The following is a 13,575-nucleotide window of genomic DNA, read 5'->3' as shown; positions in this document are numbered from 1 at the left end:
CCTGCAGGGACTGATGAACGAACTGGGGCTTTTGCCAGGCCAGGCAGGACTGGGGAGAGGAAAGGAGCTGGGTGGAAGATGTGTGAACAGGAGGACGAAGAGATAAAACAGCGATAGGAAGAAGCAGAGAGAGGGAAAGAGGGAGATATGGAGATGCATGCAGTGCAGCTGCTGAGCCAGGCGGAGGGGTGAGTGCCGTGCGAAAGCGAGGGAGTGTGTGCTCTCTGCCTCCTGCCTCATCTCGGCTATTTTCTGAATGTCACTCAGTTTACTATCAAAGTATGGTATGTGCCCGTCTTTGTGCTCATCATCTGCTTACCTTGGAAGAATTTTGCTTTGCAGTGATTGACAGAGCTCTGCAAGCAGTCAAAAGCCTTTTAAAAGCACCTTTCATATCTGTAGTCTCTTTTTTAGCCTTTTATGATAGTGCATTAAGGTTTCCACTGCTCGCAGATGTGTCTCACGGTTTGCACACCTAATTGGCAAAGATAGCCACGAGCAGAATGCAGATACTTCTGGTAATGAGGCAATTATGGGCAGCCTCTCTGTCTACATAGCTATCTGTCAATTCAACAACCTGTGGCTGCAAGAAGGTGTATTTCTGTCAAGGTCTGTGTCTTTCCCAGCTCTGGAGAGGCATGGCTCCCAGAGAACATAGTGTTTTACAGTTGAACTCTTCATCCTTCCTCTCATTACCCTGTCATTATCTCGTAAACCCCCCCCCCCCATATGGTGGATGGGAAGTATAACCTGAATGAGTCAATGTAAAATGAAAAACAACACTCAAACAGTATTTCATTAAACAGAAATGCAGTTTTAAAATAATAACAATAATCACTGGATAATTTCTTTATATTTAAAAGCAGCATAAACTCTTTCATTATTATTCACATATACAGCAGTTATCACTTTATGTAACACAAAGCTGTCACCTGCTGTTAACTAATATTTCACTGCAGTGATGTTCATTTCCCTTGCATGCCATATGCTATATGTATTTTGGCATTTAGCTGGCAAGTAGGGTGCAAACATTAAACAGCAAATAGCTTTAACCTGAGTACAAATTTCTTAGATCATTTCACGAGTAGAACGTATTAGACTACAGCAGGGACTTTATGTAATATGATGCATCAGTAATCCACAAAAACAAATAAAAGAACCCAGGGAAGCAGTGACGTCAGTGGAAACATTCGCAGGGATTATATGAATGTGTACTTTTGTGTTGATTGCTTGTTTTTTTATGGACCTAAATTAGGGTCAATAATAATGTATAAAAATAACACCAGATTTAGTAGTTGACAGTGAACATTTGTAAACCTGTGAAATTAATCTGAGATAGTTTGTGTGTGTTCAGAAAAGATTTGCAGTTGTTAAAAAAAACAAAAACCTGTGCATTTATTAAATACCGAATAAATTCATCCTCTGGAAAAACTGCATTTTAATGATGAATACTGGAACTCAAGGGTATTTGCTATAAAGTGAAACAGTGCCTGTAAGAGCACAGCACTGCCCATTATGACTCAGTATGTTGATTATTTATTAAAGCGACACATATAGTGTATGTGTTTTATTCATCCTACTGATGTGCCTGGCAAGTGCTGCCATAAACTCTATGAATTCACTTATACAAACAAATACATGCTGCCTTTTCATTTACTATTTAGTTTTAATACTTACCACACAGTACATTCTCTACCCCACCCCCTTAAACACACACACACACACCCACACACACACACACACCACAGGCAGTGATGCACACACTTACATTTACTGCAAACTCACTTGGGCATTTAGCCTCAGTGCACACTAACGAGGGTCATTTCTCAGAGCCGAGCTGAAACATCTTCCAGCCTTATAAACCATCTCCAGTTAGCCTGCAACCTTTTGTGCTAACACAGTGATGAACGCTCACATTTTTCTGCAGCTGATATTTCTTGCTGTCTTGCCCTGCTGTGAGTTTAATTCCATCACATCCACCTTGTTAAAAAAAAAAAAAAAAAGAGGACAGTTCATTAAGAAAGATAAAAAACTGTCAGTTTGAGGAGGTGTGAAGTGGAAAAGGTGGGGAATATAAAAAGCCAAGGGGCCGACAGTGTGAGTGTGTTTCTAACCTGGTTCATGTGTTGTGTCTTGCAGGGCTTGATCGTGATGGTGCTATGTATGGATAAGAAGCCGTGCCGTCACAGAGGGCAACGTGGGTAAAAGAGACATGCGACAGCCAGCGCCGCACCACTGCCACCTGTTCCTGGGCGGGGCCTTGTTGCTTCTCCTGGCCCGCTCAGCCCTGAGCTGCCCCGCCCGCTGCGAGTGCTCCGCCCAAAGCAAGTCGGTCAGTTGTCACCGAAAGCGTCTGCCCACCATCCCGGAAGGCATCCCCATCGAGACACGCGTTCTGGACCTCAGCAAAAACAAGCTACGCATCATCACACCAGACAACTTCTCTTCGTTCCAGCAACTGGAAGACCTTGATCTTAGTGACAACCTCATCAGTGTGGTCGAACCTGGCTCATTTCGCTCTCAGCTTGCTCTCCGCTCTCTCAACTTCCGCAGTAACTTGCTTCAGCTGGTCCCTGCTGGTGTTCTGTCAGGCCTCACCAACCTCACCCGCCTTGACCTCAGCCACAACCGGCTGGTAGTCCTTCTTGATCATGCCTTTCAAGATCTGCGCAAGTTGACATCCTTAGAAGTTGGTGATAATGAACTGGTTTTTATCTCTCAACGGGCCTTTACAGGATTACTTGGACTGCAAAGTTTGACACTAGAACGTTCTAATCTGACCGTAGTCCCTACTGATGCTCTTGCACATCTGCACAACCTGGTTGAATTGCGAATGCGCTACCTGAGCATTAGTTTTCTAAAACCTTTCTCTTTTAAAAGGCTATCACGCCTCCGCCAACTAGAGATTGATTACTGGCCCTGGTTGGATGCACTGCCTCCACACTCACTGCATGGCCTCAACCTCACTACATTGTTCATAACCAACACTAACCTGTCTGCCTTCCCTGGCACAGCATTGCGCAACCTACCCTACCTCACACACCTCAACTTATCCTACTGCCGCATCAAGCACATCCAGCAGGGAGAACTGGGCCAACTTCCACACCTGGTGGAGCTCCGCCTCCAAGGGTCTCAGCTGATTTCTATTGAACCCTTTGCCTTTGCAGGCCTCAAATCTTTGCAGCTACTGGATGTGTCACACAACCGCCTGGACTCTCTGGAGAGGGGAGTGTTTGCCTCACCAGACGGCCTCCAGAGGCTTTGTCTGGGTGGAAACCCATTAGTGTGCGACTGTCGATTGCTCTGGCTGCTGAATAGCCACAAACCACCGTCTCTGCAGATTCTCGATGTCCAGCCTGAGTGCAGCGCCCCCGAGCACCTCATGGGGAAAACTCTGCGTGACCTGAAGGAGCCACTGGTTTCCAGGTACATGACCTGCACCAAGCCACGGATTGGACCTAACACAACACAGCTGCTGATGGCCGATGAAGGTCAGCCAGCTCGCCTGAGCTGTATGGCAGAGGGAGCACCTCGGCCCTCAGTGGTCTGGATTACACCTCACAGACGCTACATCACAGCCAAGAGCAGCGGTAGGGTGGAGGTCCAACCAGATGGTACCCTGGAGATCAAGGCAGCAGAGCTGCATGACAGCGGGGTGTACTTATGTATTGCCAGTAACCCTGCTGGCAATGCTAGCCTGTCGGCCTCTTTAGCTGTGAAGAGTCTGGGCATTGGGGACAGATCTCACTATAGCAACAGGAGCTCAAACTATCTGACAGACTCTAACAGCACTTGGGGGAATGGAACAGTACTGTACAACATGACAGTCCCCATAGACATTAAGACTATAATTATATCTACAGCCATGGGCTGCCTGTCATTCCTAGGTGTGGTTATTTTCTGTTTCCTGCTTCTTTTTGCCTGGAGTCGAGGGAAAGGACGCCATAAGAGCAACTTTGATATTGAGTACGTCCCACGTAAATCTAACGGAGCAGCAGCAGACGTGGCAGAAACAAGTGGACCACGACGGGTCAACATGAAGATGATCTGAAAACCATGCAGACTGATGCATACACAGTGCACACATATCAGCTGAAAACATGTTTTCTATGACACAGTGGATTTGTGACAACCGAAAGTGATGTACTAATATAGTGGGTGTTGATATGAAGGTGATCTCGTGCTAAAGTGGACATGTGAATATAAAAGTGATATATGAAACTGTGGACGTGTTTATATGAAATAATGTTCTCATACAGTACATTGAATATAATACTATAACCAACATATCAATATGGGAGTGATATAGTGCTGCACTAGGCATGTGTTTCTGGTGATGTGATGAGTAATGATGTTGTCGACTCACCGTGACATCAAGGTGAAGGAGGGAGCCGCCGGGAGTGACAGGGGACATCTTTGCGTGGCAGTAGACCTATCATCGCTGCAACATGTCAGGACTAAATTGTCTAATACCCATCTTAGCTGCAGTGTGAAAGGCGTGTGTTACGTCCATGTGTGCGTGTGGGCGTGTGTCTGTGTGCGCATGTTGCATTTGTGTGTTTCTTTGTGCATGTGCACGTATTGCCTTTCTTGTCGGACAGAACAATTAAAATGAATGATAGGGTCCAAAGCATTTTTCCAGGCCTTTGTTTTTGTTCAGTTATTGTTACAACAGTATTCTCACTGTTGAGTAAAACAAAGATTATATATGTTTGTATGCAAAATCAAAGTTATATTGAAGAGAAATGCTGCATAAATTTTGAAATCATCCCACTTGTAATGATTCTAATGTTAGAAGGGGATTTTTCTAAAGTCAGAGTAGACACTCAGTAGTGACAACATGAGTGTGTGAGCTTTATCTTTACCTTAGAGCTCACCTTCAAGCAACGTAAGACACTTTTCCTGAGAAATAACAGTGGTCGGAGATGTTATTGCTCTGGAAAAGCTTCCAGCTAAAGAAATGGCATGTTAAACCCATTTTATAACATAATAAATCATGGGCAGATTTTCCTGCCAGACAAATCCCTTGATATGATATAAAAGAGATGGTGGCCGGCCACAATGGCAAAGATTTACTGGCTGGTGTCTTCTTTGGGACGAGACAAAGTTGAGCTTCATAGATTTATGGGTTGAATTTCCTTCCTTTCTCATTTTTCTTTGATCGCACCAATTCAAGCTAGCGTGTCCGGATTCTTCCCTGGGTCAGTAAGGGGTTCTGGGTATTTATTAGATTGCAATTTGAAAGTTGTAGTGGAATCTTGTATTGTTTAGTTTTTTTGTTGGAAATGTTTTAAATGTTGAAAAAAAAAAAAAAAGTTTAAAAAAAAAAAAAAAAGTAAAACAACCAAGGGCAACTCTTTGTAACGCAGGGACGTGGGTGTTAAATTGTGTGATCCTGTTGTGATAAAATGTTCAAGGTTGTATAATTGTTTTCATATGACAAATTTATGGGTATATTTTCAAAAGGAAATAAATCTTAATCATACCCCTACATGTGGAGTCCCAATAATTGAATGACTTTTTAGTCATCATTTCTGTCTTTGTCTCTATTGCTTTATTAACACCTATAGACATTATTTTACTAAGTTAACTCACTTTTTTGGTAATTCTGTTACACAATTTATTTTTTTGCCTTATAATTTTTCGAGTGAAGTTTTTTTGCTGTAGTGTCAGTTTTTTTTCTTTGCTTTTTTGTTTTCTTTTCTTTTCATGTAAGATGTTTGACTTTGACAGCTCACTATGTGCTGTATCCTGTGCTTTTCCAAGATTTTTGTTTGCTAATTTGCTCATTTACAGATTTAGTAAAATGTGTCACATGAAATATTCATACACATCTGTGTCAGGAACACCTCACAGTGTCAGGATTCAAATCTGTGAAAAATATGGCTCTTCACTGTGTTTTTCATTCCTCTGCATGTGGAGAACTTGGGGAACCATGAAAATGATTGCACAGGATTGAATGAAAATGACATGTTATAAATTAAAGCAGATGGGTAACTGAGTTTTTTTGGGGGTTTTTTTTGGTTAGTTTTTATATAAATTAATTCTAAAATTCCTTCATTAATCGATATTTTAATTTTAACAATTTAGAAAATAAATTAATTATACTCATTATTTAAATAAACAATTAGTGGTCATGAAGTTGTCATTATAAAATGCTGTAATTCATTCTTAAATCAACAGAGCATCTCAAAATCAGTAATAAAAGAAAAAATAGCTGAGTTTTGAATTTAATTAATCATTTAGAGACAGTAATTCTGTATTACTTCTGCATTTCCCACTCTCCAATAAATTAGACTTTGCTTCATCCCTAGGGGCAGATTTAACCTGGTTTTACCAACATAAGGGTCAAAAGGATCTGACACACACACCTGCTAAAGCAAACGACTCATAAATCATGTGAGCTGTAAACGGTATAAACAAAACCTGATGAGCAAAATAAAAGTAAGACAACGATCTACATATATTTCTCTTCTTTGCTGTAGTTCCTCAAATCATCGTAACAAATCAACCATTTAGCTTTAACTTGTTCTGTAGAAGTTGTGATTAGTTGTTTTGTGATTGTTGTTCTGGTTTGTTTGTTGAGTGGCAAGCTGCTGGAGGCTGCGTACCCTGGGCTCTGATTATGCAGCACATATCTACAGTATGTGGTCCAGATGGGAATTGGAAAACTGTAACTCTGTGCGGCTTTTTGCTGTTCACACTGATCAGAAAACATCAAAACTGGGACACGTAAAGGAAAAACATCAGAAATGGGACAGTTTGAGATGCAGCGTGTGTGTGGTATAAATAGCCCGTATATGCAAGAAAAACCTGCCTCACATATACTTATATGTAGTGGAAAAAGTGCGTGCCATATCTGAGGTCATATTAATATATCATCGCATAGGCCAAGTTCTTCTCTGAGAAGAGCTCTTAACAGCGTCTTTCTTCGGTCGCACCTGACAATCAGATAAAAGGAAATGCTAATTTGCCATCCTGCTCCAACAGCGAGCTTTTTTTTCCCAACAGTGCTTGATGGTATCATGTTAATGGTGAGAATATTTTGCGTGTGAAAGCGCACAGGGAGGATTCCGGCTGCCGCTGTGGCATTCTGAAGATGAGATCAAAGTCCCTTCACTGGGCTTTTATTATTTTCATTGCAGTTTCCCTTTTATCGAGAGAGTGCTATAAACAATAGAGAGGAAATGTAACGAATCTATTAGAGCCTCATTTCCTCACATTGTATCTCTCAGATAAGGAGGAAGTTCTTTTATGATCCAGACTCATGCCAGTTGTTAACGCTGTGTAATTTCTGTTCAAATGTATACGTTTCCAGTGCTCAGTGAAGTGGCAAAGAGAGACACTATGCTATTAGCTTCATTTGATTCCTGTGATTAATTTTGTGTCATTGTTTATTGTACCAAATATCATAATGTATGACACCAATACATCAGTGAAATAAAGCCTCATCAGGATTGTTTTGTGGTGCTTTAACCCATAAAGACCCAAATATACATTGGAGGCCAAAAGTCTTTACTGATGTGAAATATTTAATACTTGTTGATCCACTAATCCTATCAATACCTGAAATAATTGGTGTAAAATGCAGGTTGTCATCTTTTCATGGTCATCACATATGACCCATTTGGACATTCAGAGGCTCCGTAGTGAACGTGGAAACACTGTCATCTTCTACAAAATTGATTCACTGGTAAAACCCATGGAGTTGGATCAATGACAGTGGATGGAGACACTTGGTTTACAGCTCTGGAAAAAAATAAGAGACCACTGCAAAATGATCACTTTCTCTGATTTTACCATTTATAGACATATGTTTGAGTAAAATAAACATTTTTGTTTTATTCTCTAAACTACTGACAACATTTCTCCCAAATTCCAAACAATAATATTGTTATTTAGAGCATGTATTTGCAGAACACGACACATGGTCAAAATAACAAAAAGATGCAGATGTCAAATAATGCAAATAAAACCAGTTCATATTCATTTCTAAACAACACAATACTAATGTTCAGCAGTTTTTGCTGGAATAACCCTGATTTTCAATGACAGCTTTCATGCGTCTTGGCTCTCCACCATTGCTGTTGGATGACTTTATGCAGCTCCTGGCAGAGAAATTCAAGAAGCTCAGTGATGTTCCATGGTTTATGACCATCCATCTTCCTCTTGATTATATTCCAGAAGTTTTCAAAGTGGGTTTAGGTCTGCAGATTGGGCTGGCCATGACAGGGTCTTCATCTGGTGGTCCGTCATCCACACCTTTATTGACCTAGCTGAGGCCAGGAGCATTGTCCAGATAGAAAAAACAGTCCTCAGAGTTTGGGAACATTGTCAGAGCAGAAGTCCAGTAGTTTTCAAGAGTTATTTTTGATTCCAATCACTTTTGCGGTACTAACAGCACTGTTTTTGCCTATTCTAAGAAGATAGTGATGGCCACAGTAGTGGTGTTTATACTTCTCCTTCTTAAATAAGACATAGATCAGGTGTTTATTCAGTAGAATAAGGTGTTCTTGTGTTGGAATTCCACAGACGCAGGAATGGAATGCAGACATACTGCAGACTGAAAAAGTCACTTTTTCTTCAGGTTTCTCTCTTTTTATTATAACAGCCCTCAAATGTAATCTCAGCATGATGATTAAAATACATGATCAGCAAATTAAACATAAAAATGCCTAATTTTCACTGAATAATGCAAAATGCAGAGGATAATATTATGATAAATGGTAAAAAAATAAAAAATAAAAAATCACTTAGTAAAGGTTAAACAGAGACAAAAAATCATTTGGGAATTGCCACAAACGTAACACTGGGTCTTTATTGGTTAAATGAAGTACTAATGGTCAGGGTCATGCATGCCTAAATGAATAATTTCACACATCACAAAGGATCTTTGTAAAGAATCCGTCATGAGTCCACAGTTTCATCAAAGAGCATGAATCAAAGTGAATCTGACTGAATGTGCCAGACTGATGCCTCTGTGAGATACAGATCCATGGCTCATCTGTCTGTGTGGGATTGTTATCAAGATCAACTTTGACCTGATGATCAGTAATAACAACACAAAGACTCTTTTTTTTTTTTCCAAATGTTGCGTGATGCTGGGTCATTTTGCTGTCATCATCATGTTTTACCGTGACGCTTTTTAAAACAGTGAGCTGACAGGAGCTGACTGATTGTGTTGTTTATTATTTATGAGTCAACCTGAAAGATGAATGACATGTTGCCTTTAGGTTCTGTTCAGCAACAGGCCACTGGAATTACAAGTAGACAGTACAAAAAAATACATACAGGATACATGAAAAATGTTAGTATTACACAGTTAGTGAGGAAAGTGCTGTTAACAGAGAATTACAGTCATATTAGATGTTAAATTTAACATTAAGTGGGGTTAATGTTAGATTTATAAGCACTTTAAACTTTTAAAGTGAACTACTGCATTTCCTTCCCAGCTCCAGCACAGCATGACAAAGTTTAATCTCATCCCATTCTTGAAAGCAAACCTGAATGAGCATTACTCTTTTCTAAACTGCCACCGTCTTGGTTGTGTTACCAGACTGTGGTGCTTTGATACATGCCTCATAGTAACACGAATCAATAAAAATATATTGGAGTCTGGTGCAGTGGCTCTTCTCGCCGCCCTGAGGCTCACTGATGATGTACAGACGATAATGAAAGGTCAGTCGCTAATCGAGCTGGCCTGCAGAGATGGCAAGTTCACGCCACACTGGACCCCAGAAGGCCTTTGGAGACGGGCTGTAATAGTTCGACGATATAGCCTCTTTTAATGACACTGCAGCTGTATTGTATTGTAGACGCTCTGCTCGGTAGCCACGTGACTAATTCTCCAAACATCATCAATCAACAGGCGAGCGTCTTTAGTTTCGTTTATTCTACATTACTGCAGATAAGTGCTCAGGTTATCCTTCTCATCATTCTTAATAAAAAAGCAGAATAGATTAAATATTCTTCTTTGCATGCAATATTGAGGGGGAAAAAAGCATTCCAACTCACAGATTTAACTGTCATACTAAAAATATGGCCTGTGTTAACACCAAAGTAATTACACCCTTATGGTACAAAAAATGTAGGCATTTTATGAAGATGGGGAACTTGATTTATTATGAGTTTATAGCTTTGAAAGTTGAAGCTCTCCCAGAGTTGCAGTTTTCTTCATTTCTAAGCAAGCAGCAGTGATTAAAAGAATGACGCGCCATCCTTTGTTGGATTGAAAAACTCATTAAGTGTTATGTAACTTCCAAACATACCTACAAACATATTACTATTAACATACATTTTGTTAATGTATGTTAATATGTTTTTACAAAGTCCTATATGATTTGATTGGTTTTCTGGCTTTTACAGTTTTTTCTACCTCTAGATGTTAAAAAAATCAGTAGTTGGGTATCACTGGAACAAGGTTTGCTTGCTCCTGTTGTCATTAATATGGTCTTCCATACTGTCGGTGTAACTGAACCAGGGGGAAATCCTCTGACTGTTATAAATGAGTGCTTCTATGAAACTGGGTTCATTTTGGTGTCTGGCACTTTGCCAGCTTTTTTAGACCCAATAATAAAAGAGAAATTTTAGACATATTTCCCCCAGAATGTACCAAATGATGACCTCAAATAAATGCAAAAAAAAAAAAAAAAAATTATACTTTTGCTCTGAGCCATCCCAAAATGTATGAATTTCACTGGTCTACAATTTTTTAGAAATGATTTGCTTCAGGGATTAAATGTGCTAAATGTTACGTATTTTAATAAGATTAATTGGAAAATAAATGACAAAAGTGCCGGTTTGCTGATGTTTTCAAGGTATTTGATTAAGTGTTATTACACACATATATATTGGTTTATGTACATTTATGTAATAGTCTTATAAATCTTCCACTAAATAGAACCTGTAAAGTGAATGTATTCTAATGTGCAGACAGTGTTTTGAAGTAGATCTTGTAGCTCTGAGACAAATATTCCTTTTGAGTCAAACCCATTCTCTCGTTAATTCTTGAATTTCACATTTTGACCCAAGGCTGTATCTTGGAAAGTTCAGCCAACCAGCATTTTTGACTTGATTTTTCTTTATCAGTGACTCTCATGTGGTAAAATTTCATTACTTTTATTCTGGAAGCATTTTCCTTGTAGACCAGTGTTTTTAATAAAAAATTGGGGCCAAAAATAAGACCCAACTTGGGACATGAAAAGCTGCCTAAGTGTCAGTGCATTTTATCTTGAAAACATGGCTTGAAATGGTCTTATAAAGACACTGTGTTAAATTTGACAATCCTAGTGGTTTTTCTAACCCAGACATGTGGGTTTTTCATGAATATCAGTCTCCTTCCTGGTTTTGTGTGTAACCCATCATGTCCACTGGTGTTACATGCAGAACCTGCCCGTTTAAACACATAAATCATGAGTGAGTTTGCAACAGCAGTCATTTTTGTGAGACACTCTGCCTTATATAATTAGTTTGATTGCAAAAATGTACCTGTGAGAGAATAAAAAGATATTCAAAAAAGTAGTAGCGCGTAATTTTCATATCCTTTTTACTGTGTTACATGCAGATTTTTGTATAAAAAATAATGTAATGATCATATAAAAATGTTTTTTTTATCTGAAAAATAGTTTCTCTTTCATCTCAGTAAATATTTATTTTTAAAATAGACCCAAAGTGCTTCCAAACTTGCTTCATAACATTAGTCTACATCTTGTTTGAATTTTCAGCCCCTCTGTCCTGTTTTTAGGGACCAGTTTCATAGAAGGACCCAAATAGGCTTGAAAACTGTGAATGTATCTTCAAATGCTGAGTGATTTTTTTTTTTTTGCCTTGTATTACAATTACAGTTTCTTTTTGCAGTTTTATTTACCTCTATTACCAGCTTTACAGACAGCACCAACGACTAGAAATGCACTGACAGTGTGTATGATTTGTTTTTATTCTCTAAATGTATCATTTTCCCATTTACATTTCAATTTTTTCCTCAAACAGTTTTGTTTTTTGTCCCTGCACATTTATTTATGAAAATAATGCTTTATCTCAGGTGGTCACAGTGGGTTCCTTTAATATTAATTCACCCATTTCAGCGGAAATATAATGATGCCAAGCCTCTGTCGAGTATTTTATTCCAGCTTCCAGCAGTCAGTGATGGTGATGCCGGCGCTTACCATCGGCTTCCCATTGAACCCTGCCCTGGTCAAAGTCGAGTACCACTCATCCCATCACTGTGGAGCCGGCCCATTAAAACACAGCTTGTGGCAAGTGTCAGCGAGAGGTGCAGCGTGAAAGATGACAGCAATAACGGAAAAGAAGCACATCACATTGCATCAGTAGTCGACCTGCAGGGTGTGGATTGAACTGATACGTCGCTGAAGCCTGTGGGGGAAAAGAAGATACGATGTGACGTCACTGAACAGGCCTGCCTCTTTTGTTTAAGCCTGGAATGGAAGCTTATGAAGACTACAGAACTGCACAGTGTCACATGTGTATAAAAATTTCTGCTGGATGCTTCATGCCTGAGGACATTAAGTATCACTTGTTCTGAGGCCATGGAGAATTACAGTGATATCAGAGATGTCCTCTGGGCAGCTCATGTTAACAGTGGGCCTGTGGGCAGACCGGCTGCAATGTTAGTCTTAAAAAAAAAGAACAGAGCTGTAACTTTTCCTTGAAGGAGAAACATGTCATTAACATATCACCACATGTTATCGTCGCATGTTAATTCATTTTTGACTATTGCACTGCAGTTAGCTAGCAAGTGAGATGAATAATTATAAATGATTAATTTGTGAGTTATGACTGCCTACCCCCGTTTCTTCCCACAGATTCTAAATCACGGAGGAAAAAAAGCAAAGCTAAGTCCTGATTAATTCAAACATTAATTCTCCTTACAACAAGCCTCGCAGTCAGCTTTAAATAGGCCCATTGTTCAACTGAAATTCTCTCACAAGACGCAGTTGTCTTTCCGCTGCATTGTTCTTGTGACTCGCCAATTAATTTTGGTACATGTGTACACCAGTCACATGTATTCCAAGTATGTTTAAACATGCAGATGTGACCTACATGCTGACAGCTTGGACGTTACAAGGCACAATATTAACAAATGTCATTAGTGTATTAATTAACATATACATAATTCAGTATTTAAGCATGTAATATTTTTTCATATCGGACATATTGACACACTCACAATGCCTCCTCCGAGTGTTGGATGCATGTCAGCCAGCAGTCAAAGTGATGAGACAGGAGTCTGCGCCTTTACCGGCTGAAGAGGTCATGGAGATGCTTAGAGGGTCAGGAGAGCTAATTAGACAGAATGAATGACGGGGACCTGGGGGGTAAATGTAATTACCAACAGAATGAAAGGCATAAGTAGAGGAGATAAACCCCTGAGATAGTTGCTGATGAAAGTTTCAATTTTCAAACTTTTGGCCCTGAAATACCTGAAGTTAAAATCAAATATATGCAGCCTTTTTAGAAGGGTAGAGCTGCGGGAAGGACTCAGCTACTGGCTCATTGCCACACAAACACTATTAATATTACTGCATCAAAGCCAGTTCTAGGGATGGATTTGACTTT

At 39.7% G+C, this 13,575-nt stretch overlaps 1 protein-coding gene across 2 annotated transcripts in view; it reads left to right on the top strand.

Annotated features, from left to right (window-relative positions):
* lingo2b (leucine rich repeat and Ig domain containing 2b) overlaps positions 1-5,491 on the top strand; it is a 52,604-nt gene extending 47,113 nt beyond the window's left edge. The window contains exons 1-2 of one of the 2 annotated variants that reach the window (XM_030126378.1): positions 57-188; positions 2,140-5,491. In XM_030126378.1, coding sequence (XP_029982238.1) covers positions 2,213-4,051 — 1,839 coding nt within the window. In that variant the 5' untranslated portion in view covers positions 57-188; positions 2,140-2,212 and the 3' untranslated portion in view covers positions 4,052-5,491. Of the gene's footprint in view, positions 1-56; positions 189-2,139 lie in introns of those variants that run through there. The other variant, XM_030126377.1, reaches the window with a different exon arrangement.
* The last annotated feature ends 8,084 nt before the right edge of the window (positions 5,492-13,575 follow it).

This window comes from Sphaeramia orbicularis, chromosome 22 (assembly GCF_902148855.1).
Source record: "Sphaeramia orbicularis chromosome 22, fSphaOr1.1, whole genome shotgun sequence".
NCBI classification, from domain to species: domain Eukaryota; kingdom Metazoa; phylum Chordata; class Actinopteri; order Kurtiformes; family Apogonidae; genus Sphaeramia; species Sphaeramia orbicularis.
This window is presented reverse-complemented; position numbering and strand designations above follow the sequence as displayed.